The 23,283-nt window shown below is 40.6% G+C and overlaps 1 protein-coding gene across 3 annotated transcripts in view; it reads left to right on the top strand.

Moving 5' to 3' along the window:
• The window catches only part of CFAP54 (cilia and flagella associated protein 54), a 526,588-nt gene that overhangs the window by 489,296 nt on the left and 14,009 nt on the right, over nt 1-23,283 (top strand). For 2 of the 3 annotated variants that reach the window (XM_073651573.1, XM_073651575.1), the window contains 3 exons: nt 3,475-3,616; nt 5,188-5,367; nt 6,752-6,954. In XM_073651573.1, the coding sequence (XP_073507674.1) occupies nt 3,475-3,616; nt 5,188-5,367; nt 6,752-6,954 (525 nt within the window). The remainder of the gene's footprint in view (nt 1-3,474; nt 3,617-5,187; nt 5,368-6,751; nt 6,955-23,283) is intronic. The other variant, XM_073651574.1, reaches the window with a different exon arrangement.

Below are 23,283 nucleotides of genomic sequence, written 5' to 3' on the forward strand. Positions count from 1 at the left end.
GTGTGGAACCTATATAAGGACGATAGGGAAGGCAGGGTGATATTAGATCTGCCTAGGGGTCTCTACTCCTCCATTCCCTAGTTGTTGGGCTTCCTTCCCCCCTTTCCCGTCGTTGAACACTTGTGTCTTCCCTCACCTTGTGTGACAAGTATTTGCCAGCCGCCATCGTCTGCTGTTCTCGGCATTGCTATTCTCGTCTTTTGCAGATTGTGACCTGCCATATCATTCCAGTGTTTGTTAGGCCGACTGGAAGTCATTTTTCAATGTAAGCCTATATGAATCAGACCAAGGCCCTTATAGACTTCCATTGAGAGCTTGTGACATTTAGCAGTGACTTCTGATCAGTTAGAAGCTGACGTCACAAGATGGCAGAACAGGATTTTCAGTGGCACTGGAAACAGCAAATGGTGACAGATGGTAAGTATATTACTAAGGGCAGGGAACAGACACTAGTGATACCACTTCGGCAGTAAAGTAAAATGTTGGAGTGGTGCTTTAAAGGAGCACTCCTATCAAGATTTGTATCCTCTTGCTTTATTGCAGTCATCAAATTAAGTAGCACTGTGTACTTCCAGTTGCTCATTTTGCTCTTCTACACCGCTAATTCTTCTCTTTTCCATTAGGTCTATGACATCACGTGATTAAAAACAGACTAGATGAATCCTTCTAAGCTCTATGTAGAAACAGGAAATCTCTTTTCCCTCAATGAGTCATCACTGCAAATATCCCTGGCATGAGGAAGAGCTGAGCAGCTGGGACAGGAGTTGAAGAAGGGGATGACTCCTGCAGGGAAAAGAGACTTCCTGTTTCTACATAGAGCAGAGAAAAGAGAAGAATTAACAGGATAGAAAGGCAAAATGAGCAATTGTAAGTACCCAGTGCTGTATAATATGATAATTGCAATAAATAAAGAGGATAAAAACTTTAATGAGAGTACTTCTTTAAACATTTAGGTGAAAAACCAAAAGGTGGTCACAGGTGGACATGGACTTTAAATCTGATGTAAATAGCATTTTTCACTCCTTTTTCTCTCTACTTTGTAGAGGATGACTTGTCGATACCTCTGTATTATTCCTAATTCTCTTATAATGTACAGTACAGACCAAAAGTTTGGACACACCTTCTCATTTAAAGATTTTTCTGTATTTTCATGACTATGAAAATTGTAAATTCACACTGAAGGCATCAAAACTATGAATTAACACATGTGGAATTATATACTTAACAAAAAAGTGTGAAACAACTGAAAATATGTCTTATATTCTAGGTTCTTCAAAGTAGCCACCTTTTCCTTTAATGACTGCTTTGCACACTCTTGGCATTCTCTTGATGAGCTTCAAGAGGTAGTCACCGAAAATGGTTTTCACTTCACAGGTGTGCCCTGTCAGGTTTAATAAGTGGGATTTCTTGCCTTATAAATGGGGTTGGGACCATCAGTTGTGTTGTGCAGAAGTCTGGTGGATACACAGCTGATAGTCCTACTGAATAGACTGTTAGCTGCGTTTTTCTTGCCATAATACAAATTCTAAGTAAAGAAAAACGAGTGGCCATCATTACTTTAAGAAATGAAGGTCAGTCAGTGCCAAAAATTGGGAAAACTTTGAAAGTGTCCCCAAGTGCAGTTGCAAAAACCATCAAGCGCTACAAAGAAACTGGCTCACATGAGGACCGCCCCAGGAAAGGAAGACCAAGAGTCACCTCTGCTTCTGAGGATAAGTTTATCTGAGTCACCAGCCTCAGAAATCGCAGGTTAAGAGCAGCTCAGATTAGAGACCAGGTCAATGCCACACAGAGTTCTAGCAGCAAACACATCTCTTCAACAACTGTTAAGAGGAGACTTTGTGCAGCAGGCCTTCATGGTAAAATAGCTGCTAGGAAACCACTGCTAAGGACAGGCAACAAGCAGAAGAGACTTGTTTGGGCTAAAGAACACAAGGAATAGAGATTAGACCAGTGGAAATCTGTGCTTTGGTCTGATGAGTCCAAATTTGAGATCTTTACTTCCAAACACCGTGTCTTTGTGCGACGCAGAAAAGGTGAACGGATGGACTCTACATGCCTGGTTCCCACCGTGAAGCATGGAGGAGGAGGTGTGATGGTGTGGGGGTGCTTTGCTGGTGACACTGTTGGGGATTTATTCAAAATTGAAGGCATACTGAACCAGCATGGCTACCACAGCATCTTGCAGCGGCATGCTATTCCATCCGTTTAGCGTTTAGTTGGACCATCATTTATTTTTCAACAGGACAATGACCCCAAACTCACCTCCAGGCTGTGTAAGGGCTATTTGACCAAGAAGGAGAGTGATGGGGGGCTACGCCAGATGACCTGGCCTCCACAGTCACCAGACCTGAACCCAATCGAGATGGTTTGGGGTGAGCTGGACCGCAGAGTGAAGGCAAAAGGGCCAACAAGTGCTAAGCATCTCTGGGAACTCCTTCCTGATTGTTGGAAGACCATTACCAGTGACTACCTCTTGAAGCTCATCAAGAGAATGCCAAGAGTGTGCAAAGCAGTCATCAAAGCAAAATGTGGCTACTTTGAAGAACCTAGAATATAAGACATATTTTCAGTTGTTTCACACTTTTTTGTTAAGTATATAATTCCACATGTGTTAATTCATAGTTTTGATGCCTTCAGTGTGAATGTACAATTTTCATAGTCATGAAAATACAGAAAAATCTTTAAATGAGAAGGTGTGTCCAAACTTTTGGTCTGTACTGTATATAACCGAGTCATTTATCTCTGTTTTTGCCTAAAGGGTTGTTTTATATTTATTGAATCTGAAAATGGACTTCAAAGTACAGAAGTATAAGAGCATGTTTCTTGTTACATGGTTTCCTTAAGGTTGTAGATAACATGCATTGACTGAGTGAAAGACAAAGTTCTCAGATTGATGCCAACATCCAGTAAGCAACTAATTATTTTCTGAAAGAAACAACAGATTCTGTCAATAAAGATTGATAAGAAATACTATTTAGCCAGAAAATTATGTTAGGCATTGTTCCATGGAGCTATGTCTGTATTGCTCGTGTCGTGAATAATATGGGTCCAAAGATCTTTGTGATTAAGCAAAGAAAAAATGATGAGATTGTACACAGCATGTACTATTAAAAAGACAGCAGAGGTATCACCACGAATACAGTCCTGATGAGAAGTAATGCTGGATTATAAAAACGATTGCTAACTAGAGACAGGAGTTACAGTCCCTGTCAGGAGAAAGATATTACCTTTCTTGTACACTGTCAGTAAATTGCTCTGGGCAGGAAAGTTCAGAAGCATTGTGAAATCTTAGCCTCTCCAGAAAGAACATTAACAAACAGAAAATTACCTGTCTATCGGGATGTCTTGCTGTGAACCTCCTCGGTAAACTCATTACTCCTTTTAGTTTATCTAGTAAAACAAGTTAGTTTACTAACTTTCACTTTTCAAGTCTGCTCTGTTGGTTTATACATGTTTTTAATATATGTACAGGTGGCTACATCCATGTTGGCGTATAAGCAGTTAATAGGAGAGAAGGATGTTAATGTTCAGGCTATAAAGACTAAACTGCACCAGCACATCCCAACATTTGCTTCTATGGATCTTTTAGCAATTTACAAGAAATACTTACATGGTAAGTACAATAGAGTTACAAGGTCTTCGCTGGAAGAAAACGGTGATTGAAATCTGGTCAGTTCACCACTGGCCTAGAATATAGATTTTTTCCCCTAAGGATATGTTCACACTGAGTCTTTTAGCTGATTTTTTGAGGAGTTTTGACTTTTCAAGGACGATTTAGAGAGTGTCCGCTCAGTTTCTGTTCCAAAGGCTACGGCCCCACTATCAGTATTTGGTCAGTATTCGGTCAGTATTTTTTCTCAGGAGTGGGAGCCAAAACCAGGTGAGGAATAATCAGTGAAAAGGTATAATAGAAACAAGTCACCAATTCTACATTTATCATCCACTCCTGGTTTTGGCTTCCACTCCTGAGAAAAAATACTGACCAAATACTGATAGTGGGGCCGTGGCCAATAACTCAGTATGCACTTACCCTTAGGCTATGTTCACATGCAGCATTTTTTTTTTTTTTTCTGCAGCCAAAATTTGTTCTCTTGGCAGTAAAAACACTGCATTTTTTGCCAATTTTGCAACATTTTTTATGCATTTTTTTGCACGTTGTTTATATGTTTGCTTTTTCTTAGGGCATAGTTGAAGAGCACTGCTCTCATTGGTTAATAGGGTTATCCTTCTTTGGGGATTTTTTTTTTTACTTAAATGCAAGTAATTGGGGCTAAAAAAAAATTTTCAGTTGGGTTTTATGAAAATTTTTGCACCATTCGCCTTCTGTAGCCTGTGTGCCTATTGTGACCTCAGAATGATAATCCATGAATCAGCCCACAGCGATGATCTGACAAGCCTTTTGACTCTTATCTGTCTTTTTCTGAACTCCTCCTCGCTGATTTATGACCACAGACCACATCAAAGTTCAATGTACATGAACAAAAAGCCCGTAAAAGCCAAACGGTGCGAAGATTTTAAGTGAATTCTAATTGCAAAAATGATGTTTAACCCCAAAATACATGCATTTTAAAGGAGTTGTCTGGCCTAAAACGACAAGTCTGCAGTCACTCTATGTGACTGCAGACTTGTGAAACTTCACATAGTTTGCACTGGAAGCTGTGAGGATTTTTCTGTGCCAGCGCCAGGAACAGCAGTTATTTGACCACAAGTATGTGATAGGCATACCCCCGGCCAGAATCCGACTTGACTAATTTAATACCAGTGTATTTAATTAAATTTTTGTTGGTCAATACAGTAGTTAGATGCTAAACTCATGTACACACTACATGCTGCAGCTTTTCTTGTACTTTTCAGATGTTTTGGTATGGTTGCAAGTTGAAGTTGAATTTTGCCTATAGAAATTTTGCACTTTTCTGATCCTCAGGTTCTCATTCTGGGCCAAACATTAAAAGTAGAGGAAACATTTAGAACTGCTACGAAAATTATGTAGCCTCATGTCTGTTGTATTTTTTAGAATTATAAGTGTTGCTGGTGAGGTGCCTGTTAGTAAATGTCCACTGTAATAAAAACGCTAAACTAATCGCCATGCTAACATAACAATCATCAGCGCACAAGTTACAGCCATTAATACCTGTGGAGGCTGATTGCTTCAGTACTTGTTCTTGTGATTGTTGTAATTCACAGATTGTTGCTCCACAGATAATCAACCCAACAGTGCTGTCAAAGAAGAACTTGCTGCTGAAAGTCCTGTAGAAGGAAAGAAAAGCATTGAAGATAGTCTTCCAATAGATATGTTGTCTTGGGTTCATGTCATCAGATATCATAATCACCTAATGAGACTTAAAAATCTGGTCACGATGACAGGTAAATAACTTTATGCCATTCATTTACTTGTACTAAATCCTGATTTGACTGAGCACAGTCTATGCCATATGTCCATGTGAGGTCCACTGTTCTAAAAGGTTTACAACCTGTTGATGAATCTAATGAAACATAGAGGTTAAGATCAACATTAACAAAAGAGGTTAGCCTCTGAGAGCTTGTACTTCTTTGGTTTCGTCATGCTACTGTTCATGTGTAAAACAGGGCTTGGCTTGACTTACTACTCTGAAAGCAAGCTGTAAGCCGCGACCCGTTTACCATGTGAGGTGACATCACAGAACGAAGGAGGAGGTGTTCTCGTAGAGTTTTGCAGCTGAGAGGCATACTGAGGAAACTACATTGCCTCCTTCTCGCCACATGTGATGTAGGATCTTGAGTAGCCAGCGGATTTACATAGTCATAGTCAGGAAAGTGCTGAAAACCCCATTGATGGCTTTAAACAGGCTGGTCCACATATGGAAATGGCTCATACATAGGGTACTCCCTCCCTTTTTGAGCCTTATCTAATTGTAAAATATTCATTTACTAAAAACGTTCCTCAGAAGTTTGTCTTACTAAGATCATTCATGACCTTTCTGGATGACATTCCTCTTCAATCCGAGTGCCAACCTATCTCAAGTTCCTTCTTACATGACTTGAATAGCAATTTGCTACTTTGAGCTTTCCTACTGGAGTCAACTGGGAATGTGTGTGGTAAGCACCCTCAAGTGTAGGGATCACCAACCTATGGCTCGGGAGCTACATGTGGCTCATAGCCCATGATGTGTGGCTTGCGGCTGTCTGCCAGCTTGGTATGTTAGCACTTGTTCTAGCAAACAGCTATGAATAACAGATCACCAGATGGTGACATCAGTGAGTATCCCCGCACTGAGGAGCAGAACTGGATGTACAAATACTGGCCTTGGGGTGGAGAGTACATGCAAGGCTGGTATGGTAAGCCAAAGGGTGGACTATACTGCCAGTCAGAGAGGTGCTCAAGCTTGATGCGATGGTGTGGAGGGAGTGTTTGATTCAAGAATACTGAACGAGTGTAAGATGGGTGTTCCTGCATATAAAGATACTGCCTCAGTGTAATTTCTGTGGGAAAGTTTTTGCTATCATTATACCAGTAATAGGGTCTCTGGGTGTCACTTATGTGGGTGAGTTGAGAGAGAACTGGATGTCACAACTTGGTGGATCTTAAGGTGGTTTACGACTTTGCCTAAGTTGTGAATGTGGCTCTCAAGGTAGGAAAGATCTAGCGTAACACTCAACATAGCCGACATTTGTGACTTCAAATACATTTCTAATTAATAGTTACAGATAAAATAACTAATGTAAAGTTGCAATATGTCATGCTTTAATATGTTTAAATGTCTTTTTACAGATTTTGATGATGGGAAAGTGTCTGCTACTGATACAATGTACACATCTGTCTTTGATAATGGGATTACACTGCGCTATGTGGAGATGCACCTGTTTCTCAAGAAGTATCTTGATTCTTATTCCCCATGCTGTGTGAATGACTTTCCTGCAGAACTACTGTGGGGGCTAGAACAGAAAACAACAAGCTTTTATACTTCATCTAAGGTATTTTAGATTATCTGTAGCTGACTATTATGTAGGTAAAATAAGAGCTTCATATTATGGATCAAACATTTATGGTAATTTTGAAAAGTAGAAACAAATTGTATTAATTAAAAAGGGTTCTTAAAATATTCATCAGTCATTTGTTATGTCAAAATGTGTATTCTTAAAGGGGTTGTCCAGTCTAAAATGAAAAGTCTGCAATCACTCGGTGTGACAGGAGATATGCATACTTCCATCTTGTGGGCGCTGCCTCACTCCATACAAGTGAATGGAGCGAGGGTGCAGCCATCCAGTGGGCGCGGCTGTCTAGTGTGTGCGGTCTCACTCAATACAGTTGTATGTAGCGAGACCATGCCCACTAGACGACTTCTGCCTTGGAGTATGAATATTACATACATCACTGCTGTTCTCGGGTCAGAAACCGGCGAATCCTTGCAGCGCACAGTCTGTGCTCTGGTGGGATTCGAAAGTCTGCAGTCACACCAAGTGTATTGTGTTAACATGTATGTGTTAACCCAGACAATTGCCTTCTGTGCTCAGTATCTGCATGTGGCCATCAATATTAGATCAGTTAGAGTCCAGATATTGTGGCACTGCTGCTGATCAATTGTTTGAAGTACTTGTTTAAAGTACTCTGCACTGTTGTGTACTGCACAACGCTATACATTAAGTGCCAGCTGTGCTTAGTATGCCCCTATATGCTTTATATCACTGCTTTGTGCTTGGTACAGCCATTGCTAAAAGTTTGGTATTGAGCAGTACAAATCAGTGTTAAGAATAAAGGGGACATGGTGCTTAAAGGAACACTACAGCCCCTTTAAACAACTGATTGGTGGGGTTGCTTAAAGCTTGGATCGCCACCAATTTGTATAACTTCTTTCAAGGGGTTGTCCATGCTGGGGGCAAAAATCTGCAGTCACTCTGTGACTGCAGACTGCCAAATCATGACAGCTTGTGGTGTTCACATTGTCACGATTCTCCAGTATTCCCACTTGGAGTGGGTGGTCACATGACTACATGTATGTGATACTTGTGGTCACATGCCAACTAGACTCATCTGGCTACTCTCAAATCACTTCTATTAAGAGAAGTCAATAGAGTCTAGTTGGCATATCCCCATACTAGATATGTGTAAATGTATAAGCCAGATTGTAGATGTATGTTTTTTAACCCAGCCCCATTCCCCAAGATCTAAGCTTGGCCAGTGAATGTTGCAAATTCTTCATTTGTGCTCGTCTCGTTTCTAGACTTTTGATCATACACATACATTTTCTAGTTCACCTGCAAAACAAAACTAAACAGAATCTGTTTGGAAACCTTCGATGCTCCCTGAAATCAGGCTTTTCTGAAGGAAATAGATATTTACATAAACATGGCATTCTGGAAAAAAGACATATATGATTTACCAGCCGGGTATCATGTAATTCCGTTGGTGTTGATGGAGTTACTTTACAAAAACAGTTCTATTTTTTATCTCTGTAGAGAATATAGCTTTGAAGTGTAAAATCGAATTAGTTAAATATAACCTATAGCAATGGTTCCTTGCTAATGATTCAACTAAATGTCATCCCTCTCCTAATAAATCAGGGTTTTTTTTTTAATTATTGCTATGTTTACATAAATCTGGGAATTTATTTTCCTAGTGAAAATGTTGTTACCTTAGCAACTAGCGAGTAATTAAGCTTTTTTTTTTCTAGTAGCTGTGTGCTCGGGAAACATCATTTTCTGTTTAAAGCAATTAAATGACATGTGAATGCAAAGTAAAATATAGACACTGTCTTCTGCTCTGAGAGTTACAATTTCCTAAATGCTAGCAATGACCTTACCATCTGTTTCCGTAAATGGGGGTGCCAGCTGAAGCAGTGGGGAGTTTCAACATTGATAGGATGAGAAAGCTGACTTTCTTCATGCAGCATGCCGAGCTGCATTTTAAAAGGAATCATCCTTCTTGTGCTACAAAGCTTCACATTCACAATTAATATATGTTTAAGTATAAAAAAATTACACATAGTCAAAAGAAATGACCTGGAATCTGGCTGGGATTTAATGCATGTTTTCCACCTCAGCAGAAGAATTGTTCCCGTACTGACCTCCTGAAATAGTTGGCTTAAATCGAAGGAAGAACGTGATCTGAATGAACAAATAGATTTTCATATTGTAATGTTTGACTTGCATATTGTTCTGTGTCTTAGAGAAAGTGCATTGTCTTCTATTACTGCTGGACTGTGATGATTTCAGTAGAATATATATCAAATGTCATCGGGGACAAGGCAATATTTTTTTGTCACACATGACTTTTTAAATCAAATATATTATATTTACAGGGTAGTAATAAGTTTATCTTTATAGATCACAGCTAAACATTGATGTACAAAGAGGTATAGAGTGTGCATTTAAAGAGATACTGCTTGGTTAGGGGTTCACAGCCATGTTCCTTACAAATATCAATTTATTAGCCTCTTTCCTATAAATTTTTCTTTGAGTTTTCTCCAAAAATTTAAGTTACACTTCTGTACCTACAAATATACCAAGTTTCCACACTACGCAACTCTTTATTAATTAACTGCATATGTAAGAGAACACTTCTTTATAATAAAAAAAGACCAATTGTGAATGGCGTCACAAGGATGTCCTGTGTCTAGAAGGCAAAGCATGGGTGTTAGGTGCTCATGCCTAGCACGGGTTGTCCGCTACTTTGATAATGATGTATCCTTAGGATAGGTCATCAATATACGATTGGTGGAGATCACAATCCTGGCACCCTGAAAGCTGTTATTACCTCCCGCAGTGTCTGGATGTAAACTGTGAGGCATGAGCTGGAACAGCTCTGTATGTTGTTTAGTGGCCATTCCTCGGTACTGCAGCTCACTTGTTTAGTGGCCATTCCTCAGTACTTCAGCTCACCTGTTTAGTGGCCATTCCTCAGTACTGTAGCTCACTTGTTTAGTGGCCATTCCTCAGTAGTGCAGCTCACTTGCTTAGTGGCCATCTCTCAGTACTGCATTTCACTTGTTTAGTGGCCATCTCTTAGTACTGCAGCTCACTTGTTTAGTGGCCATTCCTTGGTACTGCAGCTCACTTGTTTAGTGGCCATTCCTCCGTACTGCAGCTCACTTGTTTAGTGGCCATACATCTATGCTGCAGCTCACTTGTTTAGTGGCCATTTCTCAGTACTGCAGCTCACTTGTTTAGTGGCCATTCATCTGTACTGCAGCTCACTTGTTTAGTGGCCATTACTCAGTACTGCAGCTCACTTGTTTAGTGGCCATTCCTCAGTGCTGAAGCTCACTTGTTTAGTGGCCATTCATCTGTACTGCAGCTCACTTGTTTAGTGGTCATTCTTCTGTACTGCAGCTCACTTGTTTAGTGGCCATTCATCTGTACTGCAGCTCACTTGTTTAGTGGCCATTCATCTGTACTGCAGCTCACTTGTTTAATGGCCATCTCTCAGTACTGCAGCTCACTTGTTTAGTGGCCATTCATCTGTACTGCAGATCACTTGATTAGTGGCCATTCCTCGGTACTGTAGCTCACTTGCTTAGTGGCCATTCATCTGTACTGCAGCTCACTTGTTTAGTAGCCATTCCTTGGTACTGCATCTCACTTGTTTAATGGTCATTCATGTGTACTACAGCTCACTTGTTTAGTGGCTATTTCTCAGTACTGCAGCTTACTTGTTTAGTGGCCATCTCTCTGTACTGCTGCTCACTTGTTGAGTGGCTAGTCCTCGGTACTGCAGCTCACTTGTTTAGTGGCCATCTCTCAGTACTGCAGCTCACTTGTTTAGTGGCTAGTCCTCGGTACTGCAGCTCACTTGTTTAGTGGCCATCTCTCAGTACTGCAGCTCACTTGTTTAGTGGCCATCTCTCAGTACTTCAGCTCACCTGTTTAGTGGCCATTGCACAATTCTGCAGCTCACTTATTTAGTGGCTATTTCTCAGTACTGCAGCTCACTTGTTCAGTGGCCGTTCATCTGTACTGCAGTTTACTTGTTTAGTGGCCATCTCTAAGTACTGCAGCTCAGTTTTTTAGTTATCATTCATCTGTAATGCAGCTCACTTGCTTAGTGGCCATTCATCTGTACTGCAGCTCACTTGTTTAGTGGCCATCAGTGATGAGCGAGCGTGCTCGTTTAACCCTTTCACCAAGCAAGCTCGGGTGCTTTCTGAGTATCTTCGGTGTACTCGTATATTAAGTTAGAGTCCCTGCGTCTGCATGATTTATGACTGTTAGTCAGCCTCAACACATGTGAGGATTCCCTAACAAACAAGCAATCTCTGCATGTAAAAGTCTGTGAGAGACTTGCTCTGGTTTCGTTAGGCTTAGGTAGAGAGGGGTTGTGACAGCCGACAATAAAAGTTGTTACCCACAGGTAGGTAAAATAGAACCAATTTTATTAGAGGTAATAATACAATTAAGTAAGGAAGGGGGATTAAAAATTTTTAAAGCACAATAAAACTAAGGTAAATGACTGGCTGTTAGTTGTCAATGGCGTCTTTGATAGTAGCTATAGTCAAAGACGTTGGTTCGTGAACAGATATAGGTGGGTCCAGGTGGTCTCCTAGGTTAAAAAGAAAGGGGGGAGAGATATTAATAAAATCCCATACTCGCCATGGTGGAGGAATGGGGCGAGGTTTACCTGGAGTCGAATTTATCGGGAACGAGTCCAGTTGGATGAGGGTGGTTGAGGTAGGTATGGTACAGTGTCCTAGGGCTGAGGAGAGAAATGTGTATATGATTGCAACTAGCTAGATAGAGGTGTGGACAAATCCTAGAAGGAGATTTGAATAGGGCTAATGAAATAGAATAAAATGAGGCTAGTAAAATAAATTACCTGGTTGAAGTGCTGATAGAACCTGGTGGGCACTGGGTGGAGCGCATCATGGGAAAACGTGATCTAGATGGTGATAAGGAGGGGTGGGATGAATGTTACCTTAAATGATGGGACATGTAATGGTTCGTATAGGGTAAAGTTGCCCTATTTTTAGAAAGTATGAAGGATGGATTTAACTGTAACACGTATGGCAGGGATTTGATGCAGTAATCAGCTTTCAGCTTCCAAGGGAGAGCGTAAGGTGCTAATAGTGCTGGTTGCACGCAGTGAATGGCTAGGAAGCCTTCTTTGCTGAAGTGGCTTTAGCTGTAGTTGAGTATCGAGTGGATCCAATCCTCGTCAGCAGAGGGAGAGAGAGGGATAATCGCGTTATCCCCTTAGTTAGAGGGTGTGCTGGAGTGGCACACCGCCAAGGTGCTTTGTTGTGGTCACAGTGCAGTAAGTTCCCAGTTCGATTTCCGATGGCACAGAATAAGTGTTGCCAGATGACTTACTATCACGTGGTGCTCGTCTGTTCGATTTCTGTCAGGCGGCAGCATCCTGGTAGCGGAGGACCTGCAGGGAGCACGGTCTCACTTGTAGAAATCTTCGTTCCCAGGAAGCTGCCACTAAATAGTTTGTAGCCATTCTGTACGGGCTCTTTACAGCATTTTACATCCGGCCTCCATCTGAGCTGATAACAGCTGATTGAATGGGGTACCGAGTGTCAGACTCCTACCGATCTGATATTGATGACTTATCCTCTGAATATTTAGGTAATACTTTGAATGAGAAAATGAAATGCAAAGAACTACATTTTACTTGTACTAGCCTAGCTCCATTTGTTTGTACACCTTTTTAGTAAAATAATATCTGTACTTAAATACTGTAACAATTTGCAGAAGCTTCATATAAAACTAGTGACGTCGTGCCCGTAACAATGTGCACATTGTTGGCATCTCTATAAATGCAAAAAAGGATGAGAAGGTTGTATTTTGTTTCATGCTGCTCCACATTTTATCCCTTACAAAATGAAAAAATGTCTACTTCAATATGGAAAGCTATAAAAAATTTGGATGGGCCCAGAAGTAAAAAGAAAATAGATCACTTTAAACATCAAACACAGAGCAGAGCTTTTGGACTGTGCCTGTATGAAGGCAAATAGTGACACCGCAGCTTTCTACTCTATACTGCACTGCATTAGAGCGATATTTCCCCTTAAAACCTTTGTTTTAGTGTCTGATGGGACATGCCACAATCTTTTTCTGTCAGATTCATAGGGAATTCAACAAAAAAAACATATATATGACTTCATATGGAATTGAAAATAGAGTAGGATCTTAAAATAAAGATTGTTAGTGTTACTTATAGTCCTTCATACAGTGTTGCTTGTAGTTCATTTTATCATACAGTCTTGTGCTTGAAGAAAGATATGCCCTAAAATGTCCAGGTGTGCAGTTCTCCACTCCGTGCAGCGTCTCATATACTAGGAATGAACTTTAAATTTTGATGATATGCATATTAGCATATTGCTGTGAATGTTTGAAAATGTATTCCTATATTTGTATGTCATGACTAGAATTTGTTCAATATGAAACTGGGCACTCAGTATGTTGAAAAAGTAGAATTATTTTATTTGGTATTTGCAAGCCAGAATATTTTATACGTTTCGGTCTTAGTGGCCGACCTTCATCAGTACAGATTGTATGTGGCAACTTTAGAATCAGCGTAGCGCAGGTGAGCGGTGTCTAGGGCTTCTCCTGACAGAGGTGGACACCGCACGCCTGCGCTACTCTGATTCTGCAGTTCCCACATGTAATCTGTACTGACGAAGGTGTTAGAACTCTCCTGTTAGGTTTTTTTTTAGTTTGCTGGTCACATGACCATTTTTGCCTATTTAATCCGGCTCCGCCCTCCTGGTCTTGCTGGACTTCATTGTATTTACTACTCTTGAGCTAGCTTGGTGCTCTGTTGCCGTTCTCTGTTAGTTTTCCTAGGTCTTCTGACCTCTGCTTTTTGTTGTGTGTTTGTCTTTGACTGCTACTATTTCTGCTAGGAGGTTGTTTGTGCCTAGGACCTTTAGGAGAGATTTGTTTGTTGAGTGTCATGAGTCTCGGTTGGCAGGTCATCCAGGAATTTCTGAGACCAAGAGACTTGTGGGTCGCAGTTTTTGGTGGCCTGGATGGCAGAAGGAAGTCATTAAGTGGGTGCGCCAATGTACTGTGTGTGCTAGATCCAAGTCTTCGCATGCTCCTGCTGCGGTGTTGCTTTGCCCTCTGGAGGTTCCTAGTGCACCTTGGACACATCTGGCTATGGACTTTATTACTGACCTTCCCCCCTCTGAAGGTTTCACGGTCATCTGGGTGGTCGTGGACCGTTTTAGCAAGATGTGTCACTTGGTTCCCTTCATCAAACTGCCTTGCGCTAAGACACTCGCTAAGGCCTTTGTCAAGGAAATTGTCAGACTACATGGTGTTCCTACTGACATTGTTTCTGATAGGGGACCTCAGTTCGTGGCTCGTTTTTGGCGTGCCTTTTGTCACAGGTTGGGAGTTCATTTGTCGTTTTCATCTGGATATCATCCTGAGTCTAATGGCCAGACAGAAAGGAAGAACCAGGATGTTGAGCAGTTCTTGCGTTGTTTTGTGGCAGACAATCAAGAGGGGTGGTCTGAATTTCTGCCACTTGCTGAATTTGCTCTTAACAACCATACATCCTCTTCTGCTGGGTGTTCGCCTTTTTTTTGTTGTTCTGGGAGACATCCGTCTTTTGGGTCATTCTCCAAATTGGTTTCGGCTGTGCCTGAGGAGGAGAGTTTTTCCGGTGATTTGGAGAGAGTTTGGACGGATGTGCGTGGTAATCTTCAGGAGGCTAACAAAAAATCTAAGAGGTACTTTGATAGGAAACGGCAAGAGGTTTTGTTTGCTGTTGGTGACATGGTTTGGTTGTCCTCTAAGAATCTGCGATTGAGGATTCCTTCTAAAAAATTGGGTCCCAAGTTCGTAGGGCCCTTTAAGGTGCTTCAGATAGTTAACCAATCTGCTGTTAGGTTGGAGGTTCCTATGTCCTGGAAGATTAACCCGGTGTTTCATGTTTCTCTGTTGAAAAAAGCTGATGTGTCTGATGGTGACGCCTCTGCCACTGTTCCTCCGGTGGTGGAGGACGGGGAATATGAAATTTCCCGCATCCTAAATTCTAGACGGTATAGAGGGAGTTTGCAGTATCTCGTCGCTTGGACAGGTTTCGGACCTGAGGATAACTCATGGGTGAGGGCGGATGATGTTTCTGCTTCCAGACTTGTCAGAGCGTTTCACAGGAGGTTTCCTCGTAAGCCTGGGCCTAGGGGATCCGGAGGATCCTCTTAGAAGAGGGGGTACTGTTAGAACTCTCCTGTTAGTTTTTTTTTAGTTTGCTGGTCACATGAGCATTTTTGCCTATTTAATCCGGCTCCGCCCTCCTGGTCTTGCTGGACTTCATTGTATTTACTACTCTTGAGCTAGCTTGGTGCTCTGTTGCCGTTCTCTGTTAGTTTTGCTAGGTCTTCTGACCTCTATGCTTTTTGTTGTGTGTTTGTCTTTGACTGCTACTATTTCTGCTAGGAGGTGTCCAACTTATCCCAGTCCCTAGTTCTTGTAGGTATCCCTCCCTCACATCTATAGGTCTTCGTTCAGACTAGCCGAGGACTTTAGCGGGTCTGATCGCAGGATCAGGTTCCCCGTTACATCGTAGGGATCTAGTTTAGTTCTATTGTAGGGACAGTTCTCCTGTCTTTCCTTAGTCCCTGTAGCAGATCATAACAGAAGGTCTGCCAGTAAGACCGAAACGTATAAAATATTCTGGATTGCTAATACCAAATAAAATAATTCTACTTTTCTCACCATACTGAGTGCCAAGTTTCAATTAGAATTGTATTATGGGATAGGATCCTACTTGGGCACCAATCCGAGCAGAAGTGCCGTGGTTGTTCACAATCAAATGACTAGCATTTGTAACATGATTTGGGAATTAAGATAAAGAGAAAAATATCTCATTATTAATAAATAAGTGTCCAGAGTGCTTTTACATTAGTTGGCTTGGAGCTGGGCAAGAGGCTTTTTAGTAAGTTTGGAATATTTTTTCTGAAGAGAGTGGACTCAATTAGGCTGGGGCTATATGTCAACTTAAACTATGGCACTGATCTCACGGTCAAAGATTGCTCTATGCGTAATATGGGAGAACGGGGTCGCATTGTGACTGCTGCAAGCAAGTTGTAAACAATCGAATGTGTTCCAACTTGTCTTGGCAGTCGTGATGTTTTGTGGGTTGCTACATGACCCCAATCACGAGCATTATGCTGTAATGCAGCAGCATCATAGAGCAATCTTTGGCCGCTAAACCCAAGTTGTAGGCAAAGTTGCCTTGTAGCTTCACCCTAAAGCAGGAGTCCCCAACCCTTTTTACCTTGAGAGCCACATCCAACTCTAGAGATGGTCGCGAGCTACATCAGACACTTCAGCCCCACAGTAGTGACACTCAGAACCTTCCATGACAGCCAAAGGTGCCCCTTAGAAAGCAAACTGAGACCTTATGCCCCCCTCCCATATAGTCAGTATCCTTACATCCAATGGTTCCCACTTTACCCCCATTTGATATTCCCATATCATGCACACTCTGCACACTTGCGTCCAGTTTCAAGTACCGGGTCTGAATATCAGTATCATCTTATCTCCAGCTTACAATATTTATTTCTCTCCCCCCATCTCCCTGGGAGTATATGCACACCCAGATCTGCTCTTCTGTACAGGTCTACTCACAAAAGTCACCATCTAGAGACCTTCTCTCCATAGCTGGTGGCTAGATCTAATGCTAATGCACCAAGCTGGCAGACATCCGCAAGACACACAACATGGACCTGCAAGCCACTGGTGGCTCCTGAGCCACAGTTTGGGGACCTCTGCATTAATACATAGATATGGCTTGGATGGATTAAAACTGATTGACATATGCTCTTTAATAGTACTTTAATAATCAGTTCCTACATCTGGATTATGGTTGAGGAACCTCAGGCTCTGCATCTTTCCATTATTTCTATAAGAGGTCAATGCTCATGTTTGCAATATTCACAGGTTAGTTTTGCAATCAAAGCTGAAGTGGTCATCTGAACTCTGCTAGTTGTTCATAGGTTGTAATCCAAGGTAGTGAGATATTTTAGGTATTTGCATTCTCTAGTAAGTAAACTGCATATACAGTTATATGACAAAAGTTTGGGCACCCCTATTAATCTTAAGCTTAATGTTTTATAAAAATTGGTGTTTTTGCAACAGCTATTTCAGTTTGATATATGTAATAACTGTTGGACACAGTAATGTTTCTGCCTTGAAATGAGGTTTATTGTACTAACAGAAAATGTGCAATCTGCATTCAAACAAAATTTGACAGGTGCATAAGTATGGGCACCTCACCAGAAAAGTGACATTAATATTTAGTAGATCCTCCTTTCGCAAAAATAACAGCCTCTAGTCGCTTCCTGTAGCTTTTAATGAGTTCCTGGATCCTGGATGAAGGGATTTTTGACCATTCCTTTTTACAAAACAATTCCAGTTTAGTTAAGTTTGATGGTCGCCGAGCATGGACAGCCCTCTTCAAATGATCCCACAGATGTTCAATGATATTCAGGTCTGGGCACTGGGATGGCCATTCCAGAACATTGTAATTGTTCCTCTGCATGAATGCCTGAGTAGATTTGGAGCGGTGTTTTGGATCATTGTCTTGCTGAAAGATCCATCCCCTGCGTAACTTCAACTTTGTCACTGATTCTTGAACATTATTGTCAAGAATCTGCTGATACTGAGTGGAATCCATATGTCCCTCAACTTTAACAAGATTCCCGGTGCCAGCATTGGCCACACAGCCCCAAAGCATGATGGAACCTCCACCAAATTTTACTGTGGGTAGCAAGTGTTTTTCTTGGAATGCTGTGTTTTTTTGCCGCCATGCATAACGCCTTTTTGTATGACCAAACAACTCAATCTTGGTTTCATCAGTCCACAGGACCTTCTTCCAAAAAGAAATTGGCTTCTCCAAATGTGCTTTTGCATACCTCAGCCGACTCTGTTTGTGGCGTGCTTGCAGAAACGACTTCTATCGCATCACTCTCCCATACAGCTTCTCCTTGTGCAAAGTGCGTTGTATAGTTGACCGATGCACAGTGACACTATCTGCAGCAAGTTGATGCTGCAGCTCTCTGGAGGTGGTCTGAGGATTGTCCTTGACTGATCTCACCATTCTTCTTCTCTGCCTTTCTGATGTTTTTCTTGGCCTGCCACTTCTGGCCTTAACAAGAACTGTCCCTGTGTTCTTCCATTTCCTTACTATGTTCCTCACAGTGGAAACTGACAGGTTAAATCGCTGAGACAGCTTTTTGTATCATTCCCCTGAACAACTATGTTGAATAATCTTTGTTTTCAGATCATTTGACAGTTGTTTTGAGGAGCCCATGATGCCACTCTTCAGAGGAGATTCAAACAGGAGAACAACTTGCTAGTGGCCACTTTAAGTAGCTTTTCTCATGATTGCATACACCTGGCTATGAAGTTCAAAGGTCAATGAGGTTACAAAACCAAAAAAAGTGCTTTAGTAAGTCAGTAAAAAGTAGGTAGGAGTATTTAAAACAAGAAAATGATAAGGGTGCCCATACTTATGCACCTGTCAAATTTAGTTTGAATGCAGATTGCACATTTTCTGTTAGTACAATAAACCTTATTTCAAGGCAGAAACATTACTGTGTCCAACAGTTATTACATATATCAAACTGAAATAGCTGTTGCAAAAACACCAATTTTTATAAAACATTAAGCTTAAGATTAATAGGGGTGCCCAAACTTTTTCATATAACTGTATCATGTGTATCACTCAGTGCGCTATTTAAAGAATAATATGCACATTTGTAAAACAGGTTCCAGAATTACAATATCAAATTGATAATATCAGATTTCATCCTGAAAAAAAACATTAAACATAGTTGACATCTCCAAACGGCATCATATTAAAATGTTGTATGGACCTATTTGTTAGTTTATTCTCCTTTTCCTCAGATCATCAGCTGCAGATAGCTGACAGGTGCAGGCATAGTCGTGTATTACCCTGAATGTAGCAGATAGCTAACAAGCAGACAGCCCTTTGATTATTGTGTTTCATTACAGAAACAAAGCTTTGTTGCTTTTAAACATGTCATGATGAATTCAGTCAAACTCCCCCTGTAATGTAATGTCATGAAATGTTTTCTACAAAGATGAAAGTGTCATTATGCAAACGTTCTTTATTATGAGTAGACAGGGCAGATCCTCATCCGAAATTCATAACGTCTTTTATTGAAAATCTAGCATGCAAATATTTTCATTTTATGAAATAATTAAGCTTTGGTAAATGTTAAGCGCTGTGGAGGTTTGTTTTTCCTGCTTTATTGATTTCATTCTCCTTTGGTTTGGTGAGTGGATGTACAATAATTGGATTGAAACATAAGAATGATTTAATTTTGAAAATCCTTATAAAGAGGAGATGATGATATTTGGTGTGGTCTATAATAATGCAGTGAAGAAAAGCATTCAATACCATTTCAGAGGTTGCAGGTTCTTATTGACAGCAAAACGATACATTTTTTCACACAATATGTGTGATGTGCTACACATAACTGGGCAAACCTTTCAGATGCCAGGGTACCCCGTAAGAGTATATTTTAATTTAGTGATAATTTTGTGGCAGGTTTTAGAGCATGACTTGAATGTGAAAAAACGAAGAAGGGTGAATGTATTCAGATTATAGTTAATGTGAATCGGTTAACAGGACCCAGGTCAATAGTCTGTGGCTTCTGAACGGGAGCCCTGAGAACCGCCTCTTATATGATGGCAATAGCAGCTCTTCTTTTGACTAGTTGTCCTGGTGCAACGACACATGTTCCTCACAAAGATGAAGTCGCACCAGTCTGACTAATCAAATTGCTATGAATACCCAGAGTTAAGAGGTGGTTCTCAGGGGTCCCTTCCAGCGGCCGCAGATTATTGATGTGACTGATGAACCAGGTACTGCGAATCGATTCGCACCAACTCTAATTCAGACACATGGCTTTTTTTGATTCAATGCAAGTATAGCTCATGCCACACCATTAACAATGGTTTAAAATAGAAATGAAGGAATGCAATCTTCAGTTAGGAAAGAATATTTATTGAATTACAGTGGCATGTAAAAGTTTGGGCACCCCCTGGTCAAAATTACTGTTATTGTGAACAGTTAAGCAAGTTGTAGATGAAATGATCTCTAAAAGGCCTAAAGTTAAAGATGACACATTTCCTTTGCAATTTAGGCAAAAAATATATATATATTGTCATCTTTAATATTTTAAAAAATTACAAAAAGGAAAATGGACCAATGCAAAAGTTTGGGCACCCTTGGAGATTTGTGTGTTCAGATTTTTGACCAAGGTTTCAGACCTTAATTAGCCTGTTAGAGTTATGGCTTGTTCACTATCTTCGTTAGGAAAGGCCAGGTGATGAAAATTTCCCAGCTTTATAAAAACCCAGCCTCCTCTAACCTTGTGCCAAAAAACGACAGCCATGACTTCTTCTAAGTAGCTGCCTAGCACTCTGAAATTGAAAATGGTGGAGGCCCACAAAGCAGGAGAAGGCTATAAGAAGATAGCTAAGTATTTTCAAGTTGTCCTTTCCTTAGTTCGAAAAGTAATTAAGAAATGGCAGTTAACAGGAACAGTGGAGGTCAAGATAAGGTCTGGAAGACCAAGCAAAATTACAGCAAGAGCTGCTCGTAGGATTGCTAGAGAGGCAAATCAGAACCCCCGCTTGACTACAGAAGACCTTCAGAAAGCTTTAGCAGACTCTGGAGTTATGGTACAGTGTTCTACTGTTCAGAGACACCTGCACAAATATTGCCGTCATGGAAAAGTCATCAGAAGAAAACCTTTCCTTCATCCTCACCATAAAATTCAGTGTCAGAAGTATGCAAAAGAACATCTAAACAAGCCTGATGCATTTTGGAAACAAGTCCTGTGGACCGATGAGGTTAAAATAGAACTCTTTGGCCACAATGATCAAAGGTATGTGTGGAAAAAAAGGCCACAAAATTTCAGGAAAAGAACATCTCGCCAACCATTAAACATGGGGCTGGTTCAATCATGCCTTGGAGTTGTGTTGCAGCCAATGGCACGGGGAGCATTTCACAGTTAGAGGGAAGAATGTATTCAATGAAATTTTAACAAATTCTTGATGGAAACATAACATCATCTGCAAAAAAAAAGCTGAAGTTGAAAAGAGGATGACTTCTACAAATAGATAATGATCTTAAACACGTCAAAATCCCAATAGCCTACCTCTAAAGGTGCAAGCAGAAGGTTTTACAATGGCCCTCACAGTCCCCTGATCTGAACATCATTGAAAATTGGTGGCTATACCTCAAAATATTAGGCAAGATGACTCAGGAATCTCACAGAACTGGAAAAATTTTCCAAGGAAGAATGGATGAAAATCCCTCAAACAAGAATTTAATGACTCTTGTCTGGCTACAAAAAGCGTTTACAAGCTGTGATACTTTCAAAAGGGGGTGCTACTAGGTACTAACCATGCAAAGTGCTCTAACTTTTCTATCAGCCCATTTTCCTTTTTGTAATTTTTGAAATGTAAAAGATGAATATATATATATATTTTTTTTGCCTAAAACTCAAAGGAAATGTGTCATCTTTAACTTTAGCCATTTTAGAGATCATTTCATCTTCAACTTATTTAACTGTTTCCAATAACAGTAATTTTGACCAAGGGTGCCCGAACTTTTACATGCCACTGTATATAAAAAAGTCGCAATGCCAATGCCGTAAAAAAAATCTAGCAAACGCGTTTCAGACAACAGCCTTTTGTCATTGCATGCAATGCCTAAGCACGGTTGTCTGAAATGCGCTTGCAAGATTTTTACTTATGCTTTTATCAATGCAATTTTTTTTTGATAATTCAATAAATATTGTTTTTAAACTGAAAATTGCCTTTCTTCTTCTCTATTATTTCGCTTGTGGCACCACAAGCCTCCATGCCTTGGATCTTCGGATGGGTGATCTGACTGTTTCCCATTTTTACCATTACCAGTGGTTTCTTTGAATTTTAACAAAAAGTATCAACAAAATGTTAATTCAGAGAAAGAGACTAGATGCCATATATTAGAGCTGCTCTGAATTAAAGGCAGCTCCATTGCCCCTTTAATATTGACACTCAGCGCTAATACCTATTTTTATCACCTTTACAGAGGCCTAATCCAGTTGTTCTCATTATTACTATCCACTCCATTCAGGGAATGTGTGCAGTGTGAGAAAGTATAAAAACCTTTTAAAAAGAAATAAAAAATAGTGTACCGACAACCAGTATATAGGAAAATAAAATATTGAAACCTTATTGAATAGCACAATTGGTATAATATAAAAATATAAAATGTGAGTCCCTCAAATGCAATGGCGATACACACTTCAGAGTCGTGACAAATTGGGGATATTCTTATACAAATGATAATAAATACACATCCTAAACAATGCTAATTGAATACACCAATTGAACCATGTTACGAGGTAAAGAATAGAGCAAGCTGTATAGGTACAGTGGGTACGGAAAGTATTCAGACCCCTTTAAATTTTTCACTCTTTGTTTCATTGCAGCCATTTGGTAAATTCTAAAAAGTTCATTTTTTTTCTCATTAAAGTACACTCTGCACCCCATCTTGACTGAAAAAAACAGAAATGTAGAATTTTTTGCAAATTCATTAAAAAAGAAAAACTGAAATCACATGGTCATAAGTATTCAGACTCTTTGCTCAGACACTCATATTTAAGTCACATGCTGTCCATTTCCTTGTGATCCTCCTTGAGATGGTTCTACTCCTTCATTGGAGCCCAGCTGTGTTTAATTAATCTGATAGGACTTGATTTGGAAAGGGACACACCTGTCTATATAAGACCTCACAGCTCACAGTTCATGTCTGACCAAATGAGAATCATGAACTCAAAGGAACTGCCCAAGGAGCTCAGAGACAGAATTGTGGCAAGGCACAGATCTGGCCAAGGTTACAAAAGAATTTCTGAATTACTCAAGGTTCCGAAGAGCACAGTGGCCTCCATAATCCTTAAATGGAAGAAGTTTGGGACCACCAGAAGTCTTCCTAGTCCTGGCCGTCCAGCCAAACTGAGCAATCGTGGGAAAAGAGCCTTGGTGAGAGAGGTGAACAAGAACCCCAAGAACACTGTGGCTGAGCTCCAGAGATGCAGTAGGGAGATGGGAGAAAGTTCCACAAAGTCAACTATCACTGCAGCCCCCCACCAGTTGTGCCTTTATGGCAGAGTGGCCCAACGGAAGCCTCTCCTCAGTGCAAGACATATGAAAGCCCGCATAGAGTTTGCTCAAAAACACATGAAGGACTCCCAGACTATGAGAAATAAGATTCTCTGGTCTGATGAGACGAAGATAGAACTTTTTGGTGATCTTCTAAGCAGTATG

This window comes from Phyllobates terribilis, unplaced genomic scaffold (assembly GCF_046119375.1).
Source record: "Phyllobates terribilis strain yellow unplaced genomic scaffold, ASM4611937v1 Scaffold_11__3_contigs__length_659146591, whole genome shotgun sequence".
Taxonomy (NCBI): domain Eukaryota; kingdom Metazoa; phylum Chordata; class Amphibia; order Anura; family Dendrobatidae; genus Phyllobates; species Phyllobates terribilis.